The 26037-nt window shown below is 45.7% G+C and overlaps 1 protein-coding gene across 3 annotated transcripts in view; it reads left to right on the top strand.

Annotated features, from left to right (window-relative positions):
* Nucleotides 1-26037, top strand: part of CTIF (cap binding complex dependent translation initiation factor) — a 150609-nt gene that overhangs the window by 46665 nt on the left and 77907 nt on the right. For all 3 annotated transcript variants that reach the window (XM_071580923.1, XM_071580922.1, XM_071580921.1), the window contains 3 exons: nucleotides 3381-3454; nucleotides 4352-4456; nucleotides 8225-8300. In XM_071580923.1, the coding sequence (XP_071437024.1) occupies nucleotides 3381-3454; nucleotides 4352-4456; nucleotides 8225-8300 (255 nt within the window). The remainder of the gene's footprint in view (nucleotides 1-3380; nucleotides 3455-4351; nucleotides 4457-8224; nucleotides 8301-26037) is intronic.

The following is a 26037-nucleotide window of genomic DNA, read 5'->3' as shown; positions in this document are numbered from 1 at the left end:
GTTTTTCTTTTGAAAACTTACTGTCTTCAGCCAGGAAAACTTTAGTTGGAGCTTTTTCAAGACAGTTCAATGCCTTCCATCTTTTTTGTGTTCTGCCAAAGTGCAGCCAGGGATTGTAGGCAACAAAAAATCAGGAAAGATGGGGGAAGCTCCTCAAACTTAGAACTGAAAAATGCTTAAGAAGTAACAAATGGCACAGGATAATCTCTGAATTTACACCACAGACTCAGGCAACCACTTGGTATTGTGCTGTGCATGGTGACGAGCTGACGTGGTCGTGCGACAGAGAGCATGATCTTGGTTCTGTTTTCTGGAGGATGGTGATGAGGAGCAGCGAGAGGTGGGACGCTGAGCTGGGCTTTGGAAAGCTGCTGTGTGCATGCAAATGCTGACTTTGTGGGGAATTTGCTGAAGTTGCATGCATGGTAAACAGCCAGAGTCCACGTGGGTCTGTCCCTGTTTGTGTGGGCAGCGGCAGCAGATGGAGGTGACGTGAGCTCACAGGGGCTGTAGGACAGAGGTTATGGACATGCATTTAAACCTCACTGCCTATAGGATCTGCTTTACCAGCTCTCTCACCTCTCTGACTATTGATGTTATTCTTGTCTCTCATTCATCACTCCAGTTAATTAATTTTTGATGGTACTAACTCCTTCATGGTGAAAATTATTATCTAAAGCTGAGGGTTGGGTCATGGGGAGCTTCATATTAAAACTGCTGATGGTTATAATTACAGTCCTAGGGGGACTGACAGAAGTCATTTCTTCAGTACATTCAGGGATTTTTTTCTTTTTTTTACCTGAACTTGAGAATTGGCTTTTTGAAGCCTTGTTATTAGGTCTTGGCACTGCTGTGAGCACTGCCCTGCAGCACAGGGATGTTCCTGTACTGTGAGTCGAGACAGAAACTGCTTCTAAAGACAGGTCTTCTAAGACCTAAAAGGTGTCTTGAAATGGCAATTGTGACTCAGGACTTAATGAAGACGTGTTACTATTGGCCCTGGCGCCGTCTTAATGGAGTCTGGCTAATGCTTGGAGTGGTTCTGAGAGGTCATGGGGACATCTTCTAGGAGGACGAGGTTTGTGTGAGAGCATCTAACTGCTGCCTAGAAGCTTGGACCTGTCTGACCTCCTCATCACCTGAAATGGATTTGTCTGCAAGAAGAGGTATCTCTTCTTTGGGTGACATCTAGAAGGACCTGCACATGTGTATTTTCGTTATACTGCATTTGGATGCTTGTAAGGATTTAGAAAACTAATTTCTCTCCTTGGTGGGAGAAAATCGTGCTTACATTCTCCTAAAATAAAAAGTTCAGCTTCCGTAATTGATGACGAGAGTTTTGTATATTTCTGGCATTTTGTTTCTGAGCAGAGACATGTCAGCTTGCAGATCCCCAGAGGTTAAAATCATAATCCATAAACCCTTGGGAGGAGACTGAAAAGGGAGTAATGTGGTTGGGTTTGGAAACTGGTTGTTGTGCTGGGAATGGCTGCAAAGTGTGACCATCTGTAGTGTTCCTTAAGGATGTGTGTCCTGACATTGGTTGGGAAAATGTTGCTTATTTTGTGAGTAGATTTAGGACTGGGACTTCATTAAGAAATCATCAAATTTTTATGAGTTTTTAGTGTCTTAATTTTTATTAATAATATTTGAAACTGACAGAAATTATACAATGGGGAATATATGGAATCCACCTTCTCTAGCACATGTTTTACCAGAGCGGGACCATTTGGGATGAAACACTTAAATAATCTAAATATGTGCAAGATTATGAATAATCTGAATAATATGTAAGAAACGGTGAGGGGAAAATTGGTAGTATGGGATTCTTTACTTGAAATGCATCCAGACTGTGTCAGGTCTGATTTCTTGAATGATCTTGCATGGCAAAATCCAACCTGCTTTACTTCTTCACCTGTAAAGGGTGGAGAGGGCAGCCCTCTTTTTGCAGGAAGGATATGCAAGGGCTAATGACTGTAAAGGGGCCTTGAATGACGAGTGTCAGGTCTTTGTTTTCAATGCTCATGCCTTGGGTTTTCCATTTTGCCAAAAGCAGCTGCACAGGAAAATTCAAGGTGTTTTTCAGTTTGCTGGAGATTTCTTATATTCCCACCTGATTACAGGGTGATGCTTTTGCTTCTCAGAGGAAGGAACTGTCACTGTAGTGTTGGTGGGACATATACCAGGATAACTGTGAATTCATTTGCTGCTGTGTGTGGTAGAGGTGTTGCAGTGCAGGGTTCCCCTGCTGTTCGTAGAGCAAAGAGCAGTCATGTCACCAGCAGTCCCTGAAGAAGCAGGATGGCTTTCCCCATCATTACTGATGACAGCAGGCTCTGGTAGCTGCTGGTGAAGAGTATCTCCATTCTTGGAGATCATCAAAAGCCTTCTGGATGTGATCTTGGGCACCTGATTGGACCAAAAGACCTTTAAAGGTCTCTTCCAACCCAGCCTATTCTGAGATACTGAGTGTGCCTGCTTGAGCAGGAGAGTTGGACCAGATGAGCTTCAGAAGTCCCCTCCCATCTCAAGAGGTCTGTGACAGTGAAGCTGAATATCTTCATGGTGAGGTTTTATGAGGATTTATGATTTTTTAGGATAAGGCAATGTGCCAAGTCCTGTCATTGAATCACACCAATGTCCTGCACCTCCAGGCTGGGCCAGAGGGGCTGGAAAACAGAAAAAGGCCTTGGGAATGCTGGTGACTGAGGCTGGACACGAGCCCAGGGGTGCCCAGACCTTCTTGTTCTCTGCAACTCCCTGACAGGAGTGGGTAGCCAGGGGAAGTCGGGCCCTGCTCCAGGGAGCAGGGACAGGATGAGAGGGAATGACCTCAAGCTGTGCCAGGGAGGGTCAGATTGGATTTGAGGAGGAATTTCTCCCTGGAAAGGGAGAAATTGGAAGGGGCTGCTCAGGGAGGTTTGGAGTCCCCATCGCTGGAAGTACCCAAGGAGTGACTGGATGTGGCACTCAGAGCTCTGGGCTGGGTGACAAGGTGGGAGATAATCAAAGATTGGACTCAGTGACCTTGGAGGTCTTTTCAAACCTTATTGATTTTGTGATTCTGTGGTTCTCAAGCTGCCAAGGGGACCTTGGTAGGTTGTGGTGGTCATGGACAGTGGGGCAGGAGTCAGAGCTGAGCCTACCTGTTGTCTGCTCTGTGTTGTCACAGCTTTGTGTCTCCAGGGCTGAACCTGTTTCACTCCTTGCCTTCATGGTGCACTTCTGCAGTGGGTGAGGGATCTCTGTGCTGCAGTGAGTGTGGATTCACCCAGAGCCATAGGAGAACCCCCTGTACAGAGCCAGGACACCTGAGGCTGTGCTGGTCTGGATAGTTCCATGTGCCTTCCAGTGAGTAACCACCTTTCCCTCTCTTTTAGAATGGCAACAAGGAGAGCAACCTTGACATGCTGGGTACAGACATCTGGGCTGCCAACACCTTTGACTCCTTCAGGTAAGCTGGTTTTAAATGCCGTGAGAGAGAGATGTACTCTGAGATGGACTGTGCCTCCTCTTAGGCTTTGCCCACAGCTCCATCCTGCTGGTGCCCAGGCACCGGTGAGTACCCTGTTATTACTCACATTGCTGCTCCTCCTCCTCCCCATCCCCATTTAGCCTGTGGCACTAAGCACAACTGATGTGCATAAAGCATCCTATGTGGTTTGGAGAGGCCACGGGATGGGTTTGCAGTCCAAACACCTGAAACTGGTACTGATGCAATGATTTGTGATCATCCAAGAGCTGCATAGGCAAGACTTGAGTCAGCTCTGAGCTGCTAGTCCAGGACTTTACCTTTCCCTTTGGTGATGCAATCATGTGTTGGCTTCTTAGCTGCTGTGAAGAGCTTTCCAGCTGATGTTTGAGCATGGGGAACAGGGTGGTCAGCTTTCTGACCAGTTTTATGCATCTCTCTGAGCCTGGAGCACTGAAAGAATCTACAAGGGGTAGGTTATCTATCACCTGCCTGCTTCTGGCCATTGGAGCAGACATGTTATGCAGGGCCAGAGAGGACATCTCCACTGCCTGGACCAGTCCACTACCTGTTGTGATCCCCTTTGATAAAAAGAGCACATATAGCTTTCAAGGTGTGTGCTGTATCACAATTAGGGGTTTAGGTCAAGAAACAGGAGCTCAGCATATCCAAAAAATGAGGAAAAAATGTAAAGAAAGGAGGTGCAGCAGTGTGAAGGTTGGAGGCCACATCCATGTGCTCTGCAGCAGGGAGTGGTGCTTCCAGAAGTACCAGCTTTCCTCATCTGCAGGCTCCAGTGTGCCTTCTGCTCTTCAGCTTGGTGGTGTTTAATTAGTAGTGGACTTTCTTTTTTTGTTTTTCCCTGTTTTTCTCACCTAGTGGTGCGACGTGGGACTTGCAGCCTGAAAAACTAGATTTCACCCAATTTCACAGGAAGCTGAGAAACACCTCCAAACATCCGTTGCCTCACATAGACAGAGAAGGGTGAGTGCCCTGTGTGCAATACTGTGCTCTCCAGGAAGGTCTCTAACTTCTTCGTTGCTGTAGGAATGCTAGCTTGGTGACAGACCTCATATGGAAGACGTGGGAAGGAGATGCTGGATCAAATATGGGGTTTGAGGATGCCACAAGCAGTCTGGCTCTTCTCTCATCCAGTTCTGGGTAGAGATGTTACCTGTATTTCTGCATTGTTTTATAGATTCCAGTCTTTAAATAACTCTGGATCCAAGTCCTCTAGGTGCAGGTCTCCTAGATTTAAACATCTCTGGATATTGGAAGAAAGATCCTGGCTTAGCTCTGATCCTGGTTACAGTCCCACGAGTGACAGGGATCGTGGGAACTGTTCTCTCCAGCAAGATTTCAGTGAAGGAGAGAGCATCAATGTGATTCAGTGAGATCCAAGTGCTCATCCTCTGTCTGCTCGTCATAAAACTGTGAAAACATGGAACAGATCCTTTTGATGGTGTCAGCCTCCACAGACTTCCATGGTTTTTGCCGGATTCTTTATCAGTTGTTGGCTGGTCAAGGCAAATAAATGTGTACTGGCACCAAGTGGATCCCCAGTGTTGCTTAAATGGATATCACTTTTTCTCTGCAGATTCTCTGTAGGTGGAGAAACAATCACTCCCTGAAAGGAGGTTGTAGCCAGGTGGGGTCAGTCTCTTCTCCCAAGAAACAAGTGTTAGGACAAGAGGAAAAGGCCTCTAGTTGCACAAGGGGAGGCTTAAATTGAGTGTTAGGAACAGTTTCTTCAGGGAAAGGTCTGTCATGCCCTGGCACAGACTTTCCAGTGCAATGGTGGAGTCCCTATCCCTGAAGGGATTTAAAAGCTGTGTAAAAGCTGTGTAGGTGTGGCACTTTGGGACACCTGATAGCCACATTATATGTAGGGATGGAAATCCTCTCTGGGAGATGTTTTTTTTGTTGGTTAGTTGGTTTTGCCAAAGTACTGGCCAATGCCATATGCCTGGCCTGCACATCTTATTTAGAAGACAAGATTAGAAGTATTATTAAAATAGTTATCAGAATTGTTCCTAATTAGAAACAATTAGAAACATTTGATGTTTCTAACCAGGCCAGCAGTCCCACCCCAGCCCAGACTCAGCATCTGCAGGAGGCCCTTGTGCTGCCAAGTGACAAGAAGAGTCACACAACTCTTTTTCTCTGCACTGAAAGTAAGGCATAATGCAGGTATATAGAGAACAATTTCCAGAACATTTGGAACAGTGCAACATCACATTTCTAAGTCACCAAGTCCCTTAGTCATGTTTACTCCCATTTCTTCTGTCAGGTTTGAAACAAGGAGATAAAGGGGCCCTCTGTAAACTAAGATATAATGTGCTTCTTCTGTAAAATAAGGTCTAATATACCTGATAGATGATGACACTTGCCAGACAATCCTGTCAGCAACATCAGCTGCATAGAGGGAGGATGCAGGAGGTGTTTTCTTCCATTCCTTTTGTACTGTGAATGACCAGGATGCAAACAGGTAGAGAAGGCAGCATGGGGTGAGATACTTAATCACTCCTAAATGTTACAGCCATAAAAATTGGATAAGAATTAATGTATCTCCAGAAAAGTTAAACAGATGCTGTCAGCACTAGCAGTGCATCTCCCAAAGTGTGGGTCATGAAAGTAGCCTGGCTAAAATAGAGGAAGCACAGACAAAATTGCTTTTATTTTTTAGCACTTAGTTGACTGTGCTGTGCATTCATCAGCTCTCTGTGCCAAATCTGTGCTGAGTGTTTCAGCTTGCTGAACCTCCAAGAATCCCCACCTGCTAGCTAGGCATTTTTCTCTCTGGCTTGAATGGGAAGCTTTTTTAGGAATGTAGCTGTGCAGTGAAAAAAATAACGGGGGGGCGGGGAAAGGAATATGGTGTTCAAAATGTGTTTTCAAAACTCTAAGGATTGTTTAATTCCTTAGTCTGATCTCTTATCCAAGGTTGGGCATTTAGTTGCATCCAGTTGTTTGACCTCAAGTGGCTTTTGCTTGGAGGAAGCATTTTCCTCCAGAAACACATTGATTTTATTGGAAGATGCTGTTTGGTGGTGTGCTGAATAATCAAAGTGGAGTGGTTAAGCAAAACCAGGGAACTGTACCTTGTTTCTGGCTTGAATTTGTCTGGCTTTAATTTCCAGTGTTAGCTCTTGCTTTGCTTTTACATTTCCAGATCAAAGAATCTTTTTTAGCTGGTATTTTCTCTTCATTCCAGGTATCTCCCAAACACACCTATCACTGTAGTTTTTCTAGTACTTTAAGAAATTTTTCTACCACCTCTTTGAAACATGGCTGCCAATGCTGCCTGCAGTGCTGCAGATCAGGCTCAGCCATGCTCTTTCTAGAGAAAAGCTGCCTTCATCCCCCTAATCCCTGCCTCCTCCTCATGCCCTGCCTTTATACCACAGTTCAGCATCAGAAATTCAGATTGGAATACTCCCCATCCTTTTCAGACAACCTTTTCCTGTGATGCACTTGCCCATTCTATACCTGCAACTGGTATTATTTGTCCCCGGGTATTTGATGTTTTCTCATAGATATAAGTATATATATTGATACTTTTTCATGTATATTTCATATATATATATATATATATATATATGTACACACACTATTTTTTTGCCTGTGTAAGTCAAAGTCAGGATCTTGTCTGGGGTGGGCAGTTAGTTACTGAACACCCCTGTTTACTCTAAATACAGAATCACAGAATGGTTTGGTTGGAATGGACCTTCCAGATCACCCAGTCCAACCCCTCTGCCCTAGTCAGGGTCACCTACCACTAGACCAGGTTGCTCAAATCAATCAAGGTAAATTCAATTGTTTCACTCCAACTTGCTGTTTCTTGAGCCTGGTACTTCAGCACATGCCATTTTTCTTGAATTTTTCCTCCATTTGCTCTAATTTCACCAAAATCTGTTTTTCTCTGACTTCTAGGCACTGATTAACTGGGTCTGCTGCTACCAAAGTTCCTAATGTATCTTATTCAACAGTATCTTGTCTCTAATTGACAAAAAATACATTATCATTCTTACATAATAAAAAAGATCATCTCAGTTGTTTATAAATGTAGAAGGATGATATTTATTGACCATTTTTGCTTCTTCTGTATCATCACAAACTCTCTGCATCCAGCTAGTAATTATCTTTGGATTGTTTTTTTGCCTTTCTTGATACAAGAAAGTCCTTAAGCTGCCAGCTCTGTGTTTGGTATGTGAGTGCTTGGCTTTTCACCTCGATTTTTTTTTGTCTTTCAAATCGTCTGTTTATATCGAGTGCTGTTTGCTGTCTGAGATGTGTGTTTGTGCTTGTTCCCCTGACACCTCTCTCAGCAGGGGAACTGGAGCTCCTGTGGAGACCAACAAGTGAGCAGTGCTTCAAAGGAAATGTTTTTCCTTACTTTTTTGTGTCTTCAATTTTTCTGTCCAGGTGGACTGTACTTTCAGTTTTCCTTAGTCTGGGAATCAAGTCACCCAACACCACTGCTCAAAACTGCTGCTACTATCAAGAGTGTCTGAGTGCTGTGGCAGATGGTGCAGGTGGAGAGGACTGGGAAAAGCATTTAATTTTGTATTAACAGCTTTACACCCGCGTGGGAGTGTTTCAGAGGCACAGCATACTCGCCTCAGAGAGCCTCTTTGTTTTCATGAGGGTCCTTTGCAGTAAGAACTGATCTTCCCCATGTGCCATAATTGAAAATTAACTGTATCTCCAGCGAGTTTTCACGTGGTTCTGTTTGTTTTCTTCTTGCCACAGGCTTGGAAAAGGGAAATACGAGGATGGTGACAGCATCAACTTGAATGACATAGAGAAAGTCCTTCCAGTGTGGCAGGTAGGTGACAAGGACATTTGCAGTGGAGACCAGCAGTGCCTTTCCTGCCTTGTGTTTCCTTAGCAAACCCTCCTCAGGAGTGGGAAGGCTGCAGAGCGGTGGTCCTTTGGGGGTTGGTATGGAGATTTGCACCTGTGGTTTTGAGTGTTAGTGCTGTGCAATGGCAGTTACCACGAAGACTTTGTTGGGAGGGGATACACTGGGGCAGTATCTATTTGTATATATACATATATGTATCTATGTCTACATGAACACAGGACTCATGCTTTAGGAAAGGAGATTCTGAACAGCATCAACACTCCTGAGAGCTCCAAAATAAGTTGCTGCCAGGAAGCCAGCAGTGCTGGTGTGCTGACCCAGGTGTTTCCCTTTTGGAGTATGCCTGTCTGTATATGCAGTGATGATCCATGTGTGTGTTTTCTCCAGCCTATTCCTTTCCCAGATCTCTCTTTACAGCTCAGTTTCAGCAGTTTTGGTTAAATGACCTCTGATGCTTGGATATTGGGGAATGGCAGGACGAGACCCTCAGTTAAAAAGTCAGATTGAATAAGTCAGTTTGCCAGCATCATATAATTTTTCACTTTACAGAGCCCTAGTCCTCAAAGACTGTCCTGGTCTAGGCCAGTTCTGAGGATGTTCAGAGTGTTTTTGTTGAAGTCTCTCTGCCCTTTACGTCCAAAGGGAAGGACAGACATCTCGTGCTGTGGTAGCATTACCCTATTCAGTGCTGAGCCAAGAGCTCACCAGGCTTCTTGCTCATGCATCATGTGAGGAATAGCTTTGCTCATGCTGCACACCATGTGATATCTGCCTTACTGTTTCTTTTGGGTGAGCTATTTGGCACTAAATACATGAAGCAGTGGAAGGAGTGGAGAAGTGCAGCTGACTTTGGCAGGGAGGAGCACTCCCTGCAGCTGCTTCCTGCTCAGTCTCTTCCATGTTTGGTATGTCTGGACTTTAGGTCACAGGGAGAAAACATCAGGTTTGGCTGATACAAAACCCCCAATAATTCTGCAAAATAAAGTTGGTTTCCCCAGGGATAACTGGAAATAAGGAATCAAACCATCTTTGGTGCAAGGAGCTGATTTTCTTCAAGAGGTTTTTAATCAACAGCTGTTAAATCAGCCAGGTCCTTCTGGTATGGTTATCATCTCATCACACCCTACCACCAGGTTGAGTCCATTGACTCCAATTAATTCATTCCAATATACACCTTAATATCTAGCTTACGTGTTAGTGTGACATCTCTAAGCTGGAAGACCTAGTGGGAATGCTGGATTTAATGTTTTGTTTGTGCCTCTGGGCAGACTCATGCAATGCTGCATTATTTTGGAGACATGCTTACCTTGGCATATGTGTCTGTGGGAACTAGGAGCGAGGTAGTTCTGGGTAAGGATTTATCCTTTTTGATGTCAACGAGTGAAATACTTGCAGGCAGCTGGTCTAATCCTGACATATTGCTGTTAACTGGATTTGAATGCAATTATACAACACTGACAGTGAATTTTCTGGTCTTTATCCCTTGTTTTAAATGGCTCTGTGGAGCAGTGTGTGTGGGGGCACAAGGAAAAATATTCATGTGAGTCTGTGAAAGGGGAATCCTTAACCTTCTGTGTCATTGTCCCAAGCTATGGCTTTGTTTGTTACATATCCTGAAGAGGAGACTTTTTATGATTTATTATTCTGTCTGTGTTTAAGAGCTCATGGCTTGCTTACAGCAGCCATGTGCAGTCAGAGGGTCCATTCTGAGCATCCTCCCATGCCACTGGGGTGATCTGAGCATCCTCCTGTGCCACTGAACCAGTCCAAGCATCCCCCAGCAAGACTGGGTTGGTCCAAGCATCCCCCAGCACAACTCAGATGCAAATGTCTTACTGCTGAGTGTACTTCAGCAGGTGTAGAAGGGTTAAAAACAGCATATTTGAGAGAGGTAGTGAGTCTTGCAGGCTGCTTGGAGATTTGGGTGCCTTTGATATGAAGGTGTGGTAGACACTGGACATGAATCTTGAACTAATCTCCAGGTCTGTATGTGTATCTCTACAGAGAGATGCAGTGATGGGTTAAATAGAAAAGTCTGGATATCTGGTGGTTAAGCAGACTTTTCTGGGTGTCTAGATGTTAATATGTCTATACATGAGTTCTGCTGCTTGAATCCATCAAAAGTATTTTAACAAAATGTTACAAGGGAAGCCTATGGCTATTTGGCAGTTAAAAGGTGAAAAAATAAACAAAAAAGCCCCCAAAACAACCTCTGCAAATTCCTCCTCTTTTGTTTGGAAATGGGAGAATGCTCCTCTGGGAAGCTTTCACAGCACAGCCCACTCTGCCACCTCGTGGACATGCAGAGACAGGTGAATCCAGCTCCACAATTCCTTTACCACAGCTGGTATTTTGAAGCTTTCTCCTGCTTTTCTTCCATCTTTTCAAGGCTAATCTGTCATGCTTCTTTTTGCTGGTAAATAGGTTTTATTTTTGAAAGCTTCATCACTAGGAGCTCATGAGGTCACTGCTTTGGCTCAGCTCATGAGCCGTAACCTCTTCATTCCTACTTACTCGTAAAAGTCTGTAGCTGGATTTGGGCACTAAATCTCCAAAGTGCTGCCAAAAAGCTACTCTTTTGAAGATAAGTATTCCCCATTCATAAGATGTTCTTTTTACTGCACACCAGGGAGGATCACTTGGCTGCATTAGAGAGGCACAGCTCAGGTGCAGAGCCAATCTTCATCATCTTCTCCCTTTTCACCTCAGCTGGCTTGTTGAAGGAGGCCACATAACCACCTTGACGTCATGAAGACATCACAGGGATGGCTGAGTCAGTGCCTTTTGCTTTTGCTCCCTTTGGCAAACGCTTGGAAGGGCTTTCAGGCTTGGATGTGTCACAGCCTAGTGCTCCAGTCCTAGATACAGGCTTCAGACTGCAAGCCCTGGGCAAATGCTTTATTTACCAGAGAAAACAACCCAAGGGGTCATATCCTACAAATCATAGGATCATGGAATGGCTTGGGTTGAAAGGGACCTTAACACTCATCTCATTCCACCCCCTGTCGTGGGCAGGGTCACCTTCCACTATCCCAGGTGGCTCCAAGCCCCATCCAGCCTGACCTTGGAGACTTGCAGGAATGGGGCAGCCACAGCTTCTCTGGTAAAGATCCACCTCCTTCCTTCCTGTAAAATTGCTGTAGCTCCTGAAGGATGCAGGAGGCTGCATGTCACAGGGACGTGTGTGAATGCTGCTAGACACAAGCAGATAGTTTTGTGACATATCCCAGGTGGTTTCTGGACTGGCATCTTGCAGTATTTGGCTTTCAGTTTGCTGGACTCCTGCCTTCAGGATGGGCTTGCCTTCCTTAGAACACTGGGGATGTGCCTTCCCTGCCCAGTTGCTTCTTGCCTTGTGTTTTAGGAGGCAGAAATTACGTGGCACTTTTGAAAAGCATTTTGGGCTTTACTGTTGTAATGGGATAAACTTGGAAGGCAGCATGGATATCGTTTGGTTTGGCATCTTACTGCCTTGCAGCTCATCTCCTTCCATTTCCTTACTGGTTTTTGACCCTTTTTGTCATATGCTAGCTGTTACAATAAACTGCTTGTTTCTCTTCTGGCTATGATCGTCACCCAGCTTCCTTCTTGGATGAGAAAAAAGGGAGCAGCTCCTCAGGAGAAAGGCAGACTCTGTAAGTTGTTCATGTTCCCCATAGCACTACTTTATTCCTGATTTTGTCCAAACAGGCTTAGAAACACTGAGATTCCTGACTGTGCTGGAATCCCACCGGAATTTACATACCTACAGGCACCTCTGCCCACTTTTCTTGGCACCCCTCTTCATTTACAAGTATCTTCAAGTCAGATCTTACAGTTAAGAATAAAGGTGAGAGCTGTGTGTGGGCTAGTGGTCACTTGGTGTTCCTGCCTTAGGTGAGGCAAGGACACATTTGGAGTATGATGTGTTGCACCTTAGTGTAGAGGTGTAGGAAAGTCTGGATGATTCCCATCTGAGGATACCTGTGTCCTTTCTCTGTCAGCTCTGCAGAGTGCCTAGATGGACCAGCTCACATGTGGACTTGGTCAGATATTGAAGGGTCCCTAAGAGAGGTGAAGCCAACCCTGGTGTTCAGGAAGAGAAGGGTGGATCCCCTCTGCTGTCACTTTGCCTGTGTGGAGGGAAGATATCAGTGTCCAGCACTGATGTGAGGGCTTGCTCCTGGAGCCTGCAGGTTGCTGGCCCTTCCAGGGTGGTGGTGTCAGGGAAACAGGTTTCTTTGGAGCTCAGGGGCTGCTGTGGTGTGGTGGTGTTATATACTGTTGCCACATGGAATTATCCTTTCCACGTCCTCTTTTGCCTCCTCTTTCTGCACTACAAGGCTGAGCAGTTCTTATTTTACCCAGCATGTTGGACAGCCCAGATCCTTCCTCTCCCAGTAGGCTGTTCTGTGCTGGTGGAGCTGGGTTGGGCTCATCCTCTGGCATTCTATCCCACTAGGAGTGACCTGGTCAATGTGGCATGTACCTCTTGTGCTCTGTGTCCCAGCTGTCAGTCACCACTTCTAACCCTGATGTCCCTTATGTGTACACCAAAACCTTATGAACAAGTTGGAGTTCCTCCCTTGGAGCCCCAACATGGGGATTTCTTCTCCCCACTCCCAGTTCCTGCTGGACTCTGTCCAGAACATGTAGGCATGGCTTTGCTTTCAGAGAAGGTTTCTTGTCTGACAAGCCCATATCCCAAGGGTCTTGGGATATGAGCAAGGTCCAATACTGTAATGGCTAAAACCACTGTGGAAAGTCCCTGTCAAAGAGCCAGGGTTTACGTGAGTATAGGTCACAACATATTGGGAGTCAGAGTTCTCCTGCTGAGTAAAAAGCTTTTGGTTTGCCATGGCTTCCAGTAAGACACAGTCTTTCTGTGACCTATTTTTCATTTATTTTAACCCAGCTGACAGTGACCATCACCTTGGCTGGAGAAGGAAAACTGCCGTGGTCACCTGTAACCTGTTCAGCGTTGCTCCCATGTCAGAGTTAAGCCCACCATTATCCAAGGACACCTTATGAGGCCACTGGCATCTCCAGAGCACTGGAGTGGCGAGGTCTGGACCAAGGCTGGCTTATCTCCCACGCAGTTCATCACCTTGCATGTTCTTGCAATGTCCGAGCCTGGACAGTGGCAGAACACAGTCACTATGAGCCCTGAACCAGGTTACAAACCCTGTGGGTTTTACTGGACATGCAGGAAAGGGGAGATCTTCCAGTGGCTTTTTCACGTTATGATCATCTCCCATATCACAGATTCATTCAATCATTTAGGTTGGAAAAGACCCTTAAGGTCATCAAGTCCAGCTGTTCCCCAGCACTGCCAGGGCCACCACTGACCCATGTCTCAAGTGCCATATCCACACAACTTTTAAATCCCTCCAGTGATAGAGGACTTCAACACTGCCCTGGGTCAGGAGTGGAGAACCCTTTCCATGAAGAAGTTTTTCCTAATATCATGTGATAGCCTTATTCAGTGCATAAAGGAAGCACAAGAGAAATAGCCAAGAGCTTTGATGTTTTCATCATCATCACCATTATTAATATTATTATTACTAGTACTATTATGGTTCAGAGCTGGTTCATGATTTTAAGAAATGAGATGGGTTCTCCCTTCTCAGGGCTGGTGTTATTTTTCTGGCTGCCATTTAAGTCAGGCAGACTTAGCAATACTGACTCCTAATTCCTGAGAGTGTCTTCCCAACCTGTTGGGCACAGAGATGCCTGTTTTATGGGTTCCTGGAGCTAGTACTGGTCAGCTATACAGGATTAGGGCCATGCTGCCGTGTCTAGCAGGATGGGAGGCAGTGGGATGCTGTTGTTGGATGAGCTGATCAGGGACATGGGTTTGGGAAAAGCAAGGAGGGATGGTGGAGAGGGCAGGAATGGTTTATACTGTGGCTCTGATGGTTGGCTGGGTGTTTGGTGACCGAGGGGACGGGGCTGGTGGCAGAGAGGAGCCCAGCATCACTAGAGGGCACTGCGGCCTCGTTGCATGGCCCTGAAATACAGTTCTGTGCAGAGGAAATGAGGCTTTTTCCAAAGGCTTTTTCCAAGCAGAATCCTCACTCTGCAGGGCTGTGCCTCTCGCCCTCCAGTGCCAGGTCGTGCTGCTGTCCATCCTGCTGTGCCCACCTCGGGCTTGATGTGCATGTCCAGCATGGAGGAACCTGGTGCTTGCACGGGGGAAGGGTGTTTCTCTGTTCCTGGGGCTGAACTTGAACAGCACTGTGCATCTTCATTAGCCTCATCATGACCCTGAGCAGGGCAGGGTTAAAACTGAAGGTGTCTGTGAACTGCCCCGAGCATCACAGCCCTGAGGGGAGCTGATACCTGGGCATCAGAGACACCCCATAGCACAGATTTCTCATGCTGACATTTTGACACCTCCTCGATTCCTCATGGAAATCCCACTTTTGCAAGTGTAATCCTTAGCTCTGTGTATTTCCCATGGGATACTCCAGCAGGGCTCAGTCCAGAGCGATGCTTCTCACACCAAGATGTGCTGAGGGTTCCTCCCCTTCTCTGGAAGGGCTGCTGCCCATCAAGTGTAGGATGTTCCCCTGAACACCCACAGTCCCATTAGTCCAGTGGTCCCTGTCCCCCTTCTACTCTGGATTGTACCCACCCCACTCTGAAGGACATGCCAGCCTCAGGAGGAGAGAGATTTCCACTGCTGGACCATCTCTGTTCCATAGATCCCAGTTTACGAGGCACTGGTTTCTGCTACAAACTGAGATTAATAATGGGATTTTGTCTGCTTTGCAGCTTTTCCTTGGGCCAGGCTGATGGAGGGGTAGACACAAACAGAAGGCAGGATTAAGTTGGGCTTACCAGTAGGAGCTGGTGGCTTTTGAGTTCATGACGAGGGACCACAAGGAAATAGGACGATGGAAGAGCTGGGTGGATAAGTCTGTTCCTGGGAAGATGATGAAGAAAGATCCTCTATTTTGCTTTTAAGGAGTTCACAAATAGTTTTAGACCTGTGAACTGCAGTTTTCTGGGGAATTAGCTGATTTGGGTAAGGGAAGTTGTACAGAGGTATAATAACAACTTGGTAGGGATTTAAGGCTCAAAAATCTCACCACATTCTGTCTTAAACACACCAGAGAGCAACACAAATTTTTCCCAGCCTACAGCTGACTTCACTTTCAGAAAGGTTTGCTTTTATGTAGCTATATAATATCCAAAGCAAAGCCTAAGAGGTTTTGTTTTCATTTTTCCCATTCCTTTTTATAGACTACAAAACACACACCCTGCCAAATCCTGCCTGAATTTTTACTTCTCATTGATGTTACATCTTTTTCTCCCTTGTTTGCCCAGAAGATTCCTTAGAAATCTGAGAGGGTTTTTGCCGTGCTCCCTTGAATTTGCTGAATATTTTCCTGAAATGTGGAAGTAATATAGAGTAATGACTAAGTTAAAGAAAAAGGTTATTAAAAGTAGCAGAGGAAAAAAAAATCTAGATTTCTAAAGATTCTGAATAAAAGCTCAATGTCTCTTTGGTCAAGCAGCTATTTCTGCTGGCTTGGCTATTTCCACATCCTAATCCTCTTCCCCACTCTCTGTGAAAGACCTGAATTTTTAATAAAATAAAGGAAAGGAAGGAATTTTCCCTCTAAAAAAAGCAGGCATACCACAGGACCAGAGAAGAGAGACGTGCACATATCCCCGTTGGTGGAGGGACTTGCAGAGCCTAGAAACACATTGCTCTCTAAAAATCCTGCTAATGGGGGTTGTCCTTGTCCCTTGTCCGACAAAATAGAAGCTTAATGTTTCCTGTCACATTTATAAATTTCTTCTCAACCAGAAGATACTTCCCCACCCTTTTCTGTTGCCTTTCCTCTGATGTTATGGGAATAGAAACCAATACAATAAATGAGATCAGAAGTTCTTAAAATGCGAATTTCCTGCCCGGAGGCAGCAGGTAAGTGAACCCCATCCAGCTTGGGGAGATGTATATGTAGCTGTGGGTGTAAATATAGGTATTTAGTGGCAGGGTAAGTGTTTATTGCAATCCAAGGTGGTTTGGTCAAAGATTGTCATTTAAGTGGGAAATTTATTGCTGCACATGATGCCTGGATGTCTCTGCCATGTGGAAAATAAAGACTGTTTATGAAGGGATTAAATGATGTCCACTCTGTGGGAGCAGACAAAGTTTTTCAGAGCCATGTCTAGTCCCACATTTGGATTGTTCCTCATTTTATGATTTTAAAAATACTTTTTGGAGGTTGGGTTTTTTGAAGATCACAGAATCATAAATTGGTTTGGTTTGGAAGGGACCAGCTCCTCTGTCATGGGCAGGGACACCTTCCACTAGACCAGATTGCTCTGAGTCACATCCAGCCTGGTCTTAAACACTTCCAGGGATACTCCATGAACTTCTCTGCTGGCTCCAGAAACGGCTCCAGTGTATGTATGCTGGCCAGGTCAGTGAAAGAAGACACTGTGGCATCCCCAAAACATCTTTGCTGGATAGTGAGTTTGAAGGATTTTGCTAATAGTAATAGCAAGTGGAATGTGATCTCCACACCTTTGATCACACAGTGCTGCCTCAGTGCCCATTTCTCTCAGGGTTATTCCTCTTTGCCCTTCACCTGTTGGTACTGCTGTGGAGAAACTCCTCATTGTTGGCTTGCTTTTTTTTAAATAATTCCTGTAATGTATGAGCAGAGAAATCACTGGAGAATGATAAAGCTTCATTTCTTCCTGCTTTTGTGACTTGCTTCATTATTTCGTTTCACATTGTATATTCTTCTGAGACATCCAAAAGGAAAGAAAATATGTGTGCTTGTAGGAGCTGTTTGTTTCCTCTTGGCTGGGAAAAATAAGACCCTTTGGCTGAGGAAAATAAGCAGATATCACAGAATATACAGATTGCATTTGCTTGTTAGTTCTGAGGAGGGAACTGCTGACATTTTGCTCCCTCACGCGTCTATGAACAACATTAATCCTTAAAGCTGGTGGGCTGTATACACCTTGATTTAGTCAGCCTTCCTCTAAGGGCTGTGCACAAATACAATATTAAAATATGCCTTCCTTAAGATTAGGTTGCTGAGAATTTTCTAGACAAGAATGAGAAGATTTGGGGTCAGTACTTGCATGGATGTGGTTTGAAGGAGCAGCAGAAGACATGAGATTCCTTGTCCTGTGATTGTTCCACAACAGCAATCCAGACCAAAGCCAGTTTTTAAGATTCAAATGTGAAGAACAGATTTGGCTTTTTTGCAATTTAAAATAAAACATGAGTTCAGGATGATCTCCAGGTTTCCAGCCTGATGGTACCATTCCACCACTGCTGCAGGGCACATCACAGAATGATGGCTCCAGCCACTGGCCCTGTGGTCAATGAAAACTTGCATTTCCAAAAGCAGAGGGCTAGGATGAGCTTTTTTAATGTTTTCTTCTTCTTTGAAGGGTTGTTGCCATCCCTGTTGCCCATGGATCTTGGATCTTACACCTGTGTAACAGGAGGCTGTAGCCATGGTGGGCCTGTCTGTTCTCTCAGCTAACAGGCAACAGGACAGGAGGAAACAGCCTCAAGTTGCACCAAGGGAGGTTTAGACTGGATATGAGAAGCAATTTCTTCATGGAAAGGGTTGTCAAATGTTGGCACAGAGCAGTGATGGAGTCCCTATCCCCAGAGGGGTTTAAAAGCCGTGTAGATTTGGCACCTGGTGTCATGGGTTAGTGGTGGGCTTGGCAGTGTTTGGGAATGGTTGAACTTGATGATCTCAGAGTGCTTTTCCAATCCAAATGATTCTATGATTGTATGATTCTGTCTCTGGTGTAGACAGCGCTGGGAGACATTAAGGATGAAGGAGCTGCAGGATTGCCTGTGGTTGTACAACCAACTCACCTTGAAGGTTATGGAGAACCTTGGGGCTAGACAGGTGACTGTGGATCATGGCTGGACTTGTAGGCGCAACGAGCATGCTCAGAAATCATCTCCTTGCATGCAAATTTTAATCTGGAAACCCAGCAATGGGTTTTGATACCTGGACTGTTGCAATAGAGTTTCCACTCGTGGTTGATTCTGCTTTCAGTGCAAAGCAGCCCTGTGTGCCTTAAGGCTTGAGAAGCTGGTGCAGTCCCTGGTTCCCTGTGGCATTGCTGCCCAGCGCCAGCAGTGTCCCAGCAAAGCAGGTTACCACCCTCATAAGCAGAAAGGCAAGGAGTTGGGGTCACACTAAAATGGCATTTCAGCCAGAAGGAGCAAAAGCAGTAAAAAAAATAGCCTGACCATTAGTGTGTGAGCAGCCACCTTGTCATGCAGTCACAATATCGGTTTTCTGTTTTATTTTTTTTTATGGTTGGCTTAACAATTAAAAGGCTACACTGCGCTTTGGTTTTTCCAGTCTGCTGCATTGTGTGACCCCGGTGACTCCAAGTTAAGCCTCATTACATAATGGCAGGGTGTTTTTTTGGAAAAACTCCATTTAATCCTTTTGGAGCAGAATTTGTTGGTTTTTGTTTTCTTTCATATCATCGTCTTGTTTCCCCCCTCCGCCTACCCCTTCCCCAGCGGGCGCACACTGGAGGCGTCAGTCTGGGAGCAGGGTCCTTTCTTCCCATTTTTCCCTTTTTTTTTTTTTTCAAATCTGCAGAGAAAGGGAAAAAAAAAAGGTTTATTTTTGTTTGCTTGGGTTACAGCGCCTTTCCCCGCCGTTGGGGGGAAGGACTACGTGATGTGCAGCAGGTATTTTGTGAATGGAGCGCAACCCTGTGACTCCCCGTCGCTTGACCGAAGGGGGAGGCAGGGGAAGGAGAAAGAAAAAAAAAATAATAAAAAACACCACCCAGTGACTCCATCTGACTCGTTTTGGCTGGAAAACTTTTTCAGCGCCGTGGTTCTTAAGCCAGGAGGAAGCTTTCTTCTGGCCCAAGAACAATAAAGGGGTCAGCAGCCTGATCCTCCCTCCTACACCCTCTTCCTTCCATTGTGAGGGGTCTGTGCAAATATCCCAGGCTGCTTCTGCTGGGGCCTGAGGGACCTGAGCCACACATGTGACATTAAAGAGAGACTCCATGAACTTACTAATCCTACTAAAAGGGGGAAAAAAAAAAGAAAAGAATGAAGTCTCTGAGGAGCTCTATTTCTGCTGTAGTGTTACACTTGGAGAAGGTACCGATGGGTGTTTCCCATGGTGGGGGGAAATTCGTCCCCTTTCCATGTCTAGGTGCTCCTTTGTGATGCCACGGCAGCATCTACCCACCATCTGCTCAACAACTGGCCAAATTCCCATCCAGGGTGGGTGAACCTTGGTGTGTCACCAGCCCTTAATCACCTCCATTTCTCTGCTTGTCCAAGGTGGGGAATTTCTGCTGCAAAGCCTATGTGCTGCAGGTGTAAGGTCTCCAGCAGCAATGGGACTGAAGGAGGCACAGCTGCTTGACATGTTTTGCTTGTTCCAGGGATTCACCACCACCTGGAAGCACCCAGTTTTTGAAGCCACTGCCTTTAATGACATGCCTGCTACTCCTTAGATGCATGTCATAGACTAGGAAGGTGTCAGCCAGCACTCCCTGGAGTAAAAGGTCTTTGAGAGGTGATGTGGGACCACAGCAGTGTGGCCACCAGTCCAGTCTGTCATTAAGGCCATCTGCATCTCTCTGGGAAGGTTTTGCGTGGATCAGAGGGCTGCTGTGGATTCTGTGGAATTTCTGGTGGATCTGGAGCAGTCACACTAGGACCACACTAGGTTCTGCCACTATGAATGGTGATACTCTTTCCAAGTGGTGTCTGCCAGTCTAGCTGCCACCCGCCCTCCCAGAGGAGAAGGTGGGACCTGTGGCCTTCTAAGAGAAGTCAAGTTCAACACAATAATCCATATCATGCACTGAAGACCTGATGCATTTCCCAGAGAGAAAGTGTATGATGCTCATCAAGTTGTAGGAACCCACCTTTTATCTTTTTTTTTTAACACAATAACCAGCTAATAGCATATGTGACCTCCTGTCACCATGTCCCAGCTCACTGGACTTTGGCACCAGCCAGTCGCATGAATCATGATGGTGATTTTGCCGCGAGGTGGTTCCTGTCCTTATTATCTCCTTGCTGTGTCGATAACGCTCTGGTGGTGATGGTCAGGATTTCCTCGCACTGCAGAGCTTTCCTGACGATCAGCTCTGTGAGCTGTGGAGGAAGTCGCCGTTTCAGGATTGCTCCTGGCTGCTCAGAACAGGGTGGCCAACTTCAAAAGTACGTGCAACCTGACATGATCCAAAGAGCACAACGGCAGCTCCTCTTTCCCTTCATCTACATCATCAGTGTGGGTGGGTGGAAACTCCTCTTCTTCTGCAAATGCTCCAAGAGATGAAGCAGAACCAAACACGGTTATAAATATCAGAGAGAGCAGAACTCATGGAAATAGAGATGGGGGAGAGTTGCCCCATGTCTTGCCTGAATTCCTGAGGGGATCCTGTGGTTATGCCAGGGCAGGTTTATGTCGGATATTGGAGGTCCTACCCCTAGAGTGTGGTTGGGCACTGAACAGGCTCCCCAGGGCAGTGGTGGACAGAACTCAGGGAGCATTTGGATGGTACTGTGGGGCACAGGGTGTGACTTTTGGGGATGGATTTGTGCAAGGCTGGGGGTTGGACTTGGTGATCCTTGTGGGTCCTTCCAACTCGGCATTTTCTGTCATTCTGTAACTGTCATGGCCAGGAAGGAATTCAGGGTCTCACCCCCACCCCTCTTGCAGTGCCACAGTGTTGGGACTACACACACCACAAGAACTTTTAGTTGAAAGAAAAACTACTTGTAGTTCAATTTATAAGTGCTTAGGCAAACAGTTTCTTTTACTTAAACTCCTTACTTCTTTACAAGTGCCTGTGTTTTAAGGTAAAAGCAAGTAAGCTGTGGGTTTTTCTTTCAGCCCTGGTATTGTGCTGCTTTTCTCCTGGTGCTCTCTAATCCCTGCTCACAGTGTCTAGCTTCAGGATTTTGGTGGTGCTTCCAGGTAGAGTAATAAATGATAATTACACAGGCATTGTTGACCTTAGTGGAAGGCAGGTGTAGTGTGTCAGATTTCCAAGAGAAAGCACCTTTGCTGCCATTCCAAAAGACTAGTTCCTGGCTGCCCATGGCCAGTGAGGTCACAGAAATAGAGTGTGAGTAGCTCCAAGGGTTTGCAAGTGCACCTGAGGCTGGGAACCTGCTACATGAGAGGTGGAGCTCTGCAGTCTACTTGACCATCCTGACATTCCTGTCTGAAGGAGAAGAAAACTGCCTTGTTTGACTTCTGCTTGCCATGTCTTTTCATGGTGCAATTTGCATACAAGGCAGGACTTGCATGTATTCTGCCCATCCTCAACTTCTGAGAGATGCTGATTCAGGAAGAGCAGAGCTGCAGAGCAACACCTGGTGGCTGTGCTCTTCTGGGAGGTCTAAAGTTGCTTCCCTGACATGAGATTGGGTCAAAAGGAGAGTATTGTGGCAGTGCATAAGTTTTTCTTCATGTGTTGCAGTGAAAATGAATCACTTAGCAGTCACCTAGGATGGTCTGTAGTTTGTATGGAGTAATCCAAGCATCTTTTGCAGGTACTTTTCCAAAGATACATGGTTATTTGGTGCCTTTGCTGTGTTTAGCACAGGTAAATCAGTCATTAATGTCTTGGTGGAAAGAACTAACTAACTTGGAACAGAGGGTAATGCGGCAGAGGATAGTTAGAAGTGAATTGGATGGGGGTGGGTAAGGAATGGGAGTGGGACTTTGTGATATTCCATTCATCTACTGTCCAGTCTAGACAAGTTGCTGCTGCTTGATGAGAGTAGTCCTGTTTCTGAAGAAATCAACAGAAAATCTCCATCTTTCTGTCCAGGTTTCTCATCTTCTGCTTGTCTGTTTTGTCCATGTCTTCCAAGACTTGCCTGGGATGACTGTTTGGAGTGGTTGTCTCTGGGCCAAGAGGGCCCTTCACTCTGCCCCACCTGCCCATGTACCCACAGCCACTGAGGTCCTAGCATGTGAAGATTCAATTGAAATAAAATTTAATATCCCATATGAAAGGGTGTGGAAGGCAAAAAAACCAAAACAAAACCAAACCAGTCCTGCAGGTGACCTTTCTTCTTCCACCAGAAGTGTTCACCAGGTGGCTTTTCACATGCAAAGACATCCAGGGACAGGTTCAAGGAGGCTCCTGCCCTGGGAGATGATGGCTGTGGTAGCTGGGAGTTTCTGCTGGAGCTTTAAGGAGTGTCCCAGGCTGAGAGTTGTGTACAGTAGGAGCAGTCATCAGCCTCTTCTTACGTGCACCTCGTCTCACTGGTTCCAATCACTTCCTCCATGGAAACCATCAAGAATTTCCGTTATTTCCTTTCCTGAGGCTTTGTTTGGGTGGGGATTTCTGGAAGGTATTTCACAGGCAGGTATAATTAAAGAAAGATATGCTTTGCCTGGAGGCTTGACAAGGTTTCTTTAAAGCCAGGCCTTTAGCGTGATGGCAAAACAGAAACCATTTGTTGCCTGGCTTGATGGAGGGAATGTTGGGAAAAAGGGGGAGCTAATCAGCTGGGAACCATCCCAGTTAAATGCTGCACACCAGGGTTAAGGCCCTTATCCAGCAAATCCTTGAAATATGTGCTTAATTTTAAGTCCCCCTGACTTCAATCTGTTTACTCTTGTGCTTAACTTTAAGCATGTGCCTAAGTGCTTGTCTGGCTGCGGGCCAAGGCAAATAGTAGACTTAGGAGCAGATTCCCATAAAGTAAATGCTTTACTGGACTGAAGTTCCATGGGACAGTGGGGTGTCATAGCAGGTCTGGGGTGATGGGAGGAAATGGTGCTGTGTATCCAAGAGTGGTCAAATCACTCAGCATTGGGTACCACTGACCTGGAGCTGTGCTCAGCTTACAGGGAACATCCAAACTGTGTAGTGTCTAAACAGATACCTGAATTTCAGCATCAATATTTCTCCATTCTGAAGACATCAGCCTCATCTGTAGCCTTCTGTACACCCCTGACAGAGTCTTGGAAAACTTCATCATTTTTTTTTCCTCTTAATTGAGAGAAAGGAACATGTTAGTGGAGGAAAATAATCTTGATTTTATCATCAGAAAAGGAAGGAGAGCGGATTTTATGACCTGACTAATAAATCTTCATAGGAATTTGTGTGGCTGCATTACCACAACAAAAAAGACTCCTGTATTAGTACAAGCTTTTATAATGGCTTTATCTTCTTCTTTCCTGTTCCAAGCTAATTCCTGAAAGCCTTCTTTTAATCCCCCATTTTGCTCATCCAGCCTGGACTTCTTAGAATGGCAATGGGGTTTTTTCTTTATTTTTAATCTACAAATGACAGCACTTAAAGCTAATAACTGTAGATGGGGCACGCACGAAAATGAAAAGCCACCATCGGAAAACAAGGTCTGTGTTTTTGGAAAACACCAGTACCAGGGGTTAAGGGAAATCTGCAGCTGGAACAAATACAGCACTCATCTAACTTCCTCAATAACTCTGCCGGGAGAGCGGGCAGTTGCCAAACGAAGGAAGCGTGGTTAGCCATCAAGTCTTTGAATGCAGCTCCGTTTCCCCCTCAAACCCATGGAATTTATATTAACCTCCAGCTTTTCTTAGCTGGTGGGAAATTTTTTTTATTTTTTTTCCCTTGAGGAAGAGCCTTGCTTTTGTTGCTTTGGTTTGCGGGAGGAGCAGAAGAGACAGTTCTGCTCCTCATGCCTTGCTCTTGCTGGCGGAATGCCATGGATGTTAAATGAATAATTTCTGGCAATGATAAGGAGAGAAGTGCTGAGGCTGCCAAGCACAGAGTCGCAGACATCTGATGACTTAGTTTTGGGAAGGGCAGGCTTGAGAGATGCCGGCCTGCTGTGTTGTCTCTGATCCAAGCAGAGATGCAGGGAGGAGGAAGGACCCCCAGTGTGCCTTTAGCATTTTGTACATGGGTGTGTAAGGAGTGGGCAAAGAGCAATATATCATGGAATCATGGAATGGTTTGGATTGGAGAGGACCTTAAAGCTCATCTGGTTTCAACCCCCTGCCATGGGCAGGGACACCTTCCACTATCTCAGGTCACTCCAAGCCCCATCCAGCCTGGCCTTGGACACTTCCAGGGACGGGGCAGCCACAGCTTCTCTGGGAAACATATTCCAGGGCCTCACCACCCTCACAGGGAAGAATTTCTTTCTAATTTCTTATCTAAGTCCACCTCTTTCATCTATATGAGAATGCCTGTGAGGATGACTAAAACCACTTTCAGTGAGACACTTGTCTGCCTAATTTAAGGCCACAGGAGAGCTATCCAGGTGAGAGTGGGGTGTAGCTTGGAAGACCTTGTTTTGCATCCTCGGGCTGCCATAGTCTCCTTGTGTGACTTCAGAGGCACTGTGAAGGCATAGCACTTGTGGGATGCTAATGGGTGTGGTGTTCATGGAGATGGGCAGGAGTCCTGGGCAGAGAAGGGAGCCAGCTGAATGGACATGGGGGATGTGCTGGTTGCCAAAATCACCATCTTTCTGGCAGGAAGCATCTTGATCCCCACTTCCAAGTGGCTCATCACACAGGGCATCTTCAGTCTTCCTGTCAGGCCCTGTTCTGCTCTTTGCCTATACTGGTCTTGTAGACCCTCTCCAGCTTCTGGAGCTGAGCCCATCATACAGACCCAGTCCTGCCAGGTAGGAGGGCATCAAGGACATTAGAAAGCAGCTGTACAAACTGTAATGAGGAGGGGCAACATGACCCAAGACACTTCAGTAAGCAAGGTCTTTCATACTGGTCACTTGGCACGTGAAAATACATCCAGGAGATGTGTTGGTTTGTTGAGTTTTGGTGCTGATTCTTTAGGAATCATAGAGCTGCATAGGTTGGAAAAGAATTTTAAAATCATCAAATTTGACTGTTAACCCCTCTCTGCCAAGACCACCACTAAACCAAGTTCCCACGTGCCACATCTAGAGGTCTTTTAAATCTCTCCAGGAATGGTGACTCCACCACTGCCTTGGGAGCCAGTGCCAGGGCTTGACAACCCGTAAAGAAGTTTTTCTTATATTCAATCTCAATCTAATCTTTTTTGCCCCCACTTGGTTCTCTTGAGACACCTGAAGCTGTGTCCTCATGACCAATGCAAAATGAAGAGGCTTCACCCAGCACTTGGCAGTCAGTACAAAGGCAGCTGTACCTTCTGCTTTCTCTGACAGGAAAGCTGATCTTTGAATGATGCCACTGTCTTTGGAGTTGTCGTGGATGAGGTTCAGCCTTTGCAAGATATGGGAGAATGGTCGTGGCCACCTTGCTGCCTGTCCTGTAGCAACTTTGGATAGAAAAGAACTTTGCAGGATGTTTTTTTGTTGGAGATGCTAGATCTGTTTCCAGATGCCACATTTGGACACTGCTGTAAAGCAGCTACAAACATGCTTTTCTTACCCTTGTTTTACTGTTCAAAGTAGCCTATGGCTCTCAGAGGTCTATGAAACATCAGTGAAAAACCACCAGCATAATTAATATATGACGTGATGTGACTGATGCTCTGTGGCAAGTGCATCATGTTTTCTATGCTTTTCCCTGCATTAAAACCCATTACAGCAGGAGGGATCTTAGATCCTCACTGCATGAAAGGAAAATCCTGAGAGGGATCAGATGGACACTCAAGAAGCTGTTTCTTCTACCGAGGTACAAACGGACAAGGAGAAAGTCAAACCCTTGTGTTGCACATGAAGGAATGGGACATTTCAAAGGGAAGAATAAGGTTTTTA

Source organism: Pithys albifrons, chromosome Z, assembly GCF_047495875.1.
Source record: "Pithys albifrons albifrons isolate INPA30051 chromosome Z, PitAlb_v1, whole genome shotgun sequence".
Classification (NCBI taxonomy): Eukaryota; Metazoa; Chordata; class Aves; order Passeriformes; family Thamnophilidae; genus Pithys; species Pithys albifrons.
This window is presented reverse-complemented; position numbering and strand designations above follow the sequence as displayed.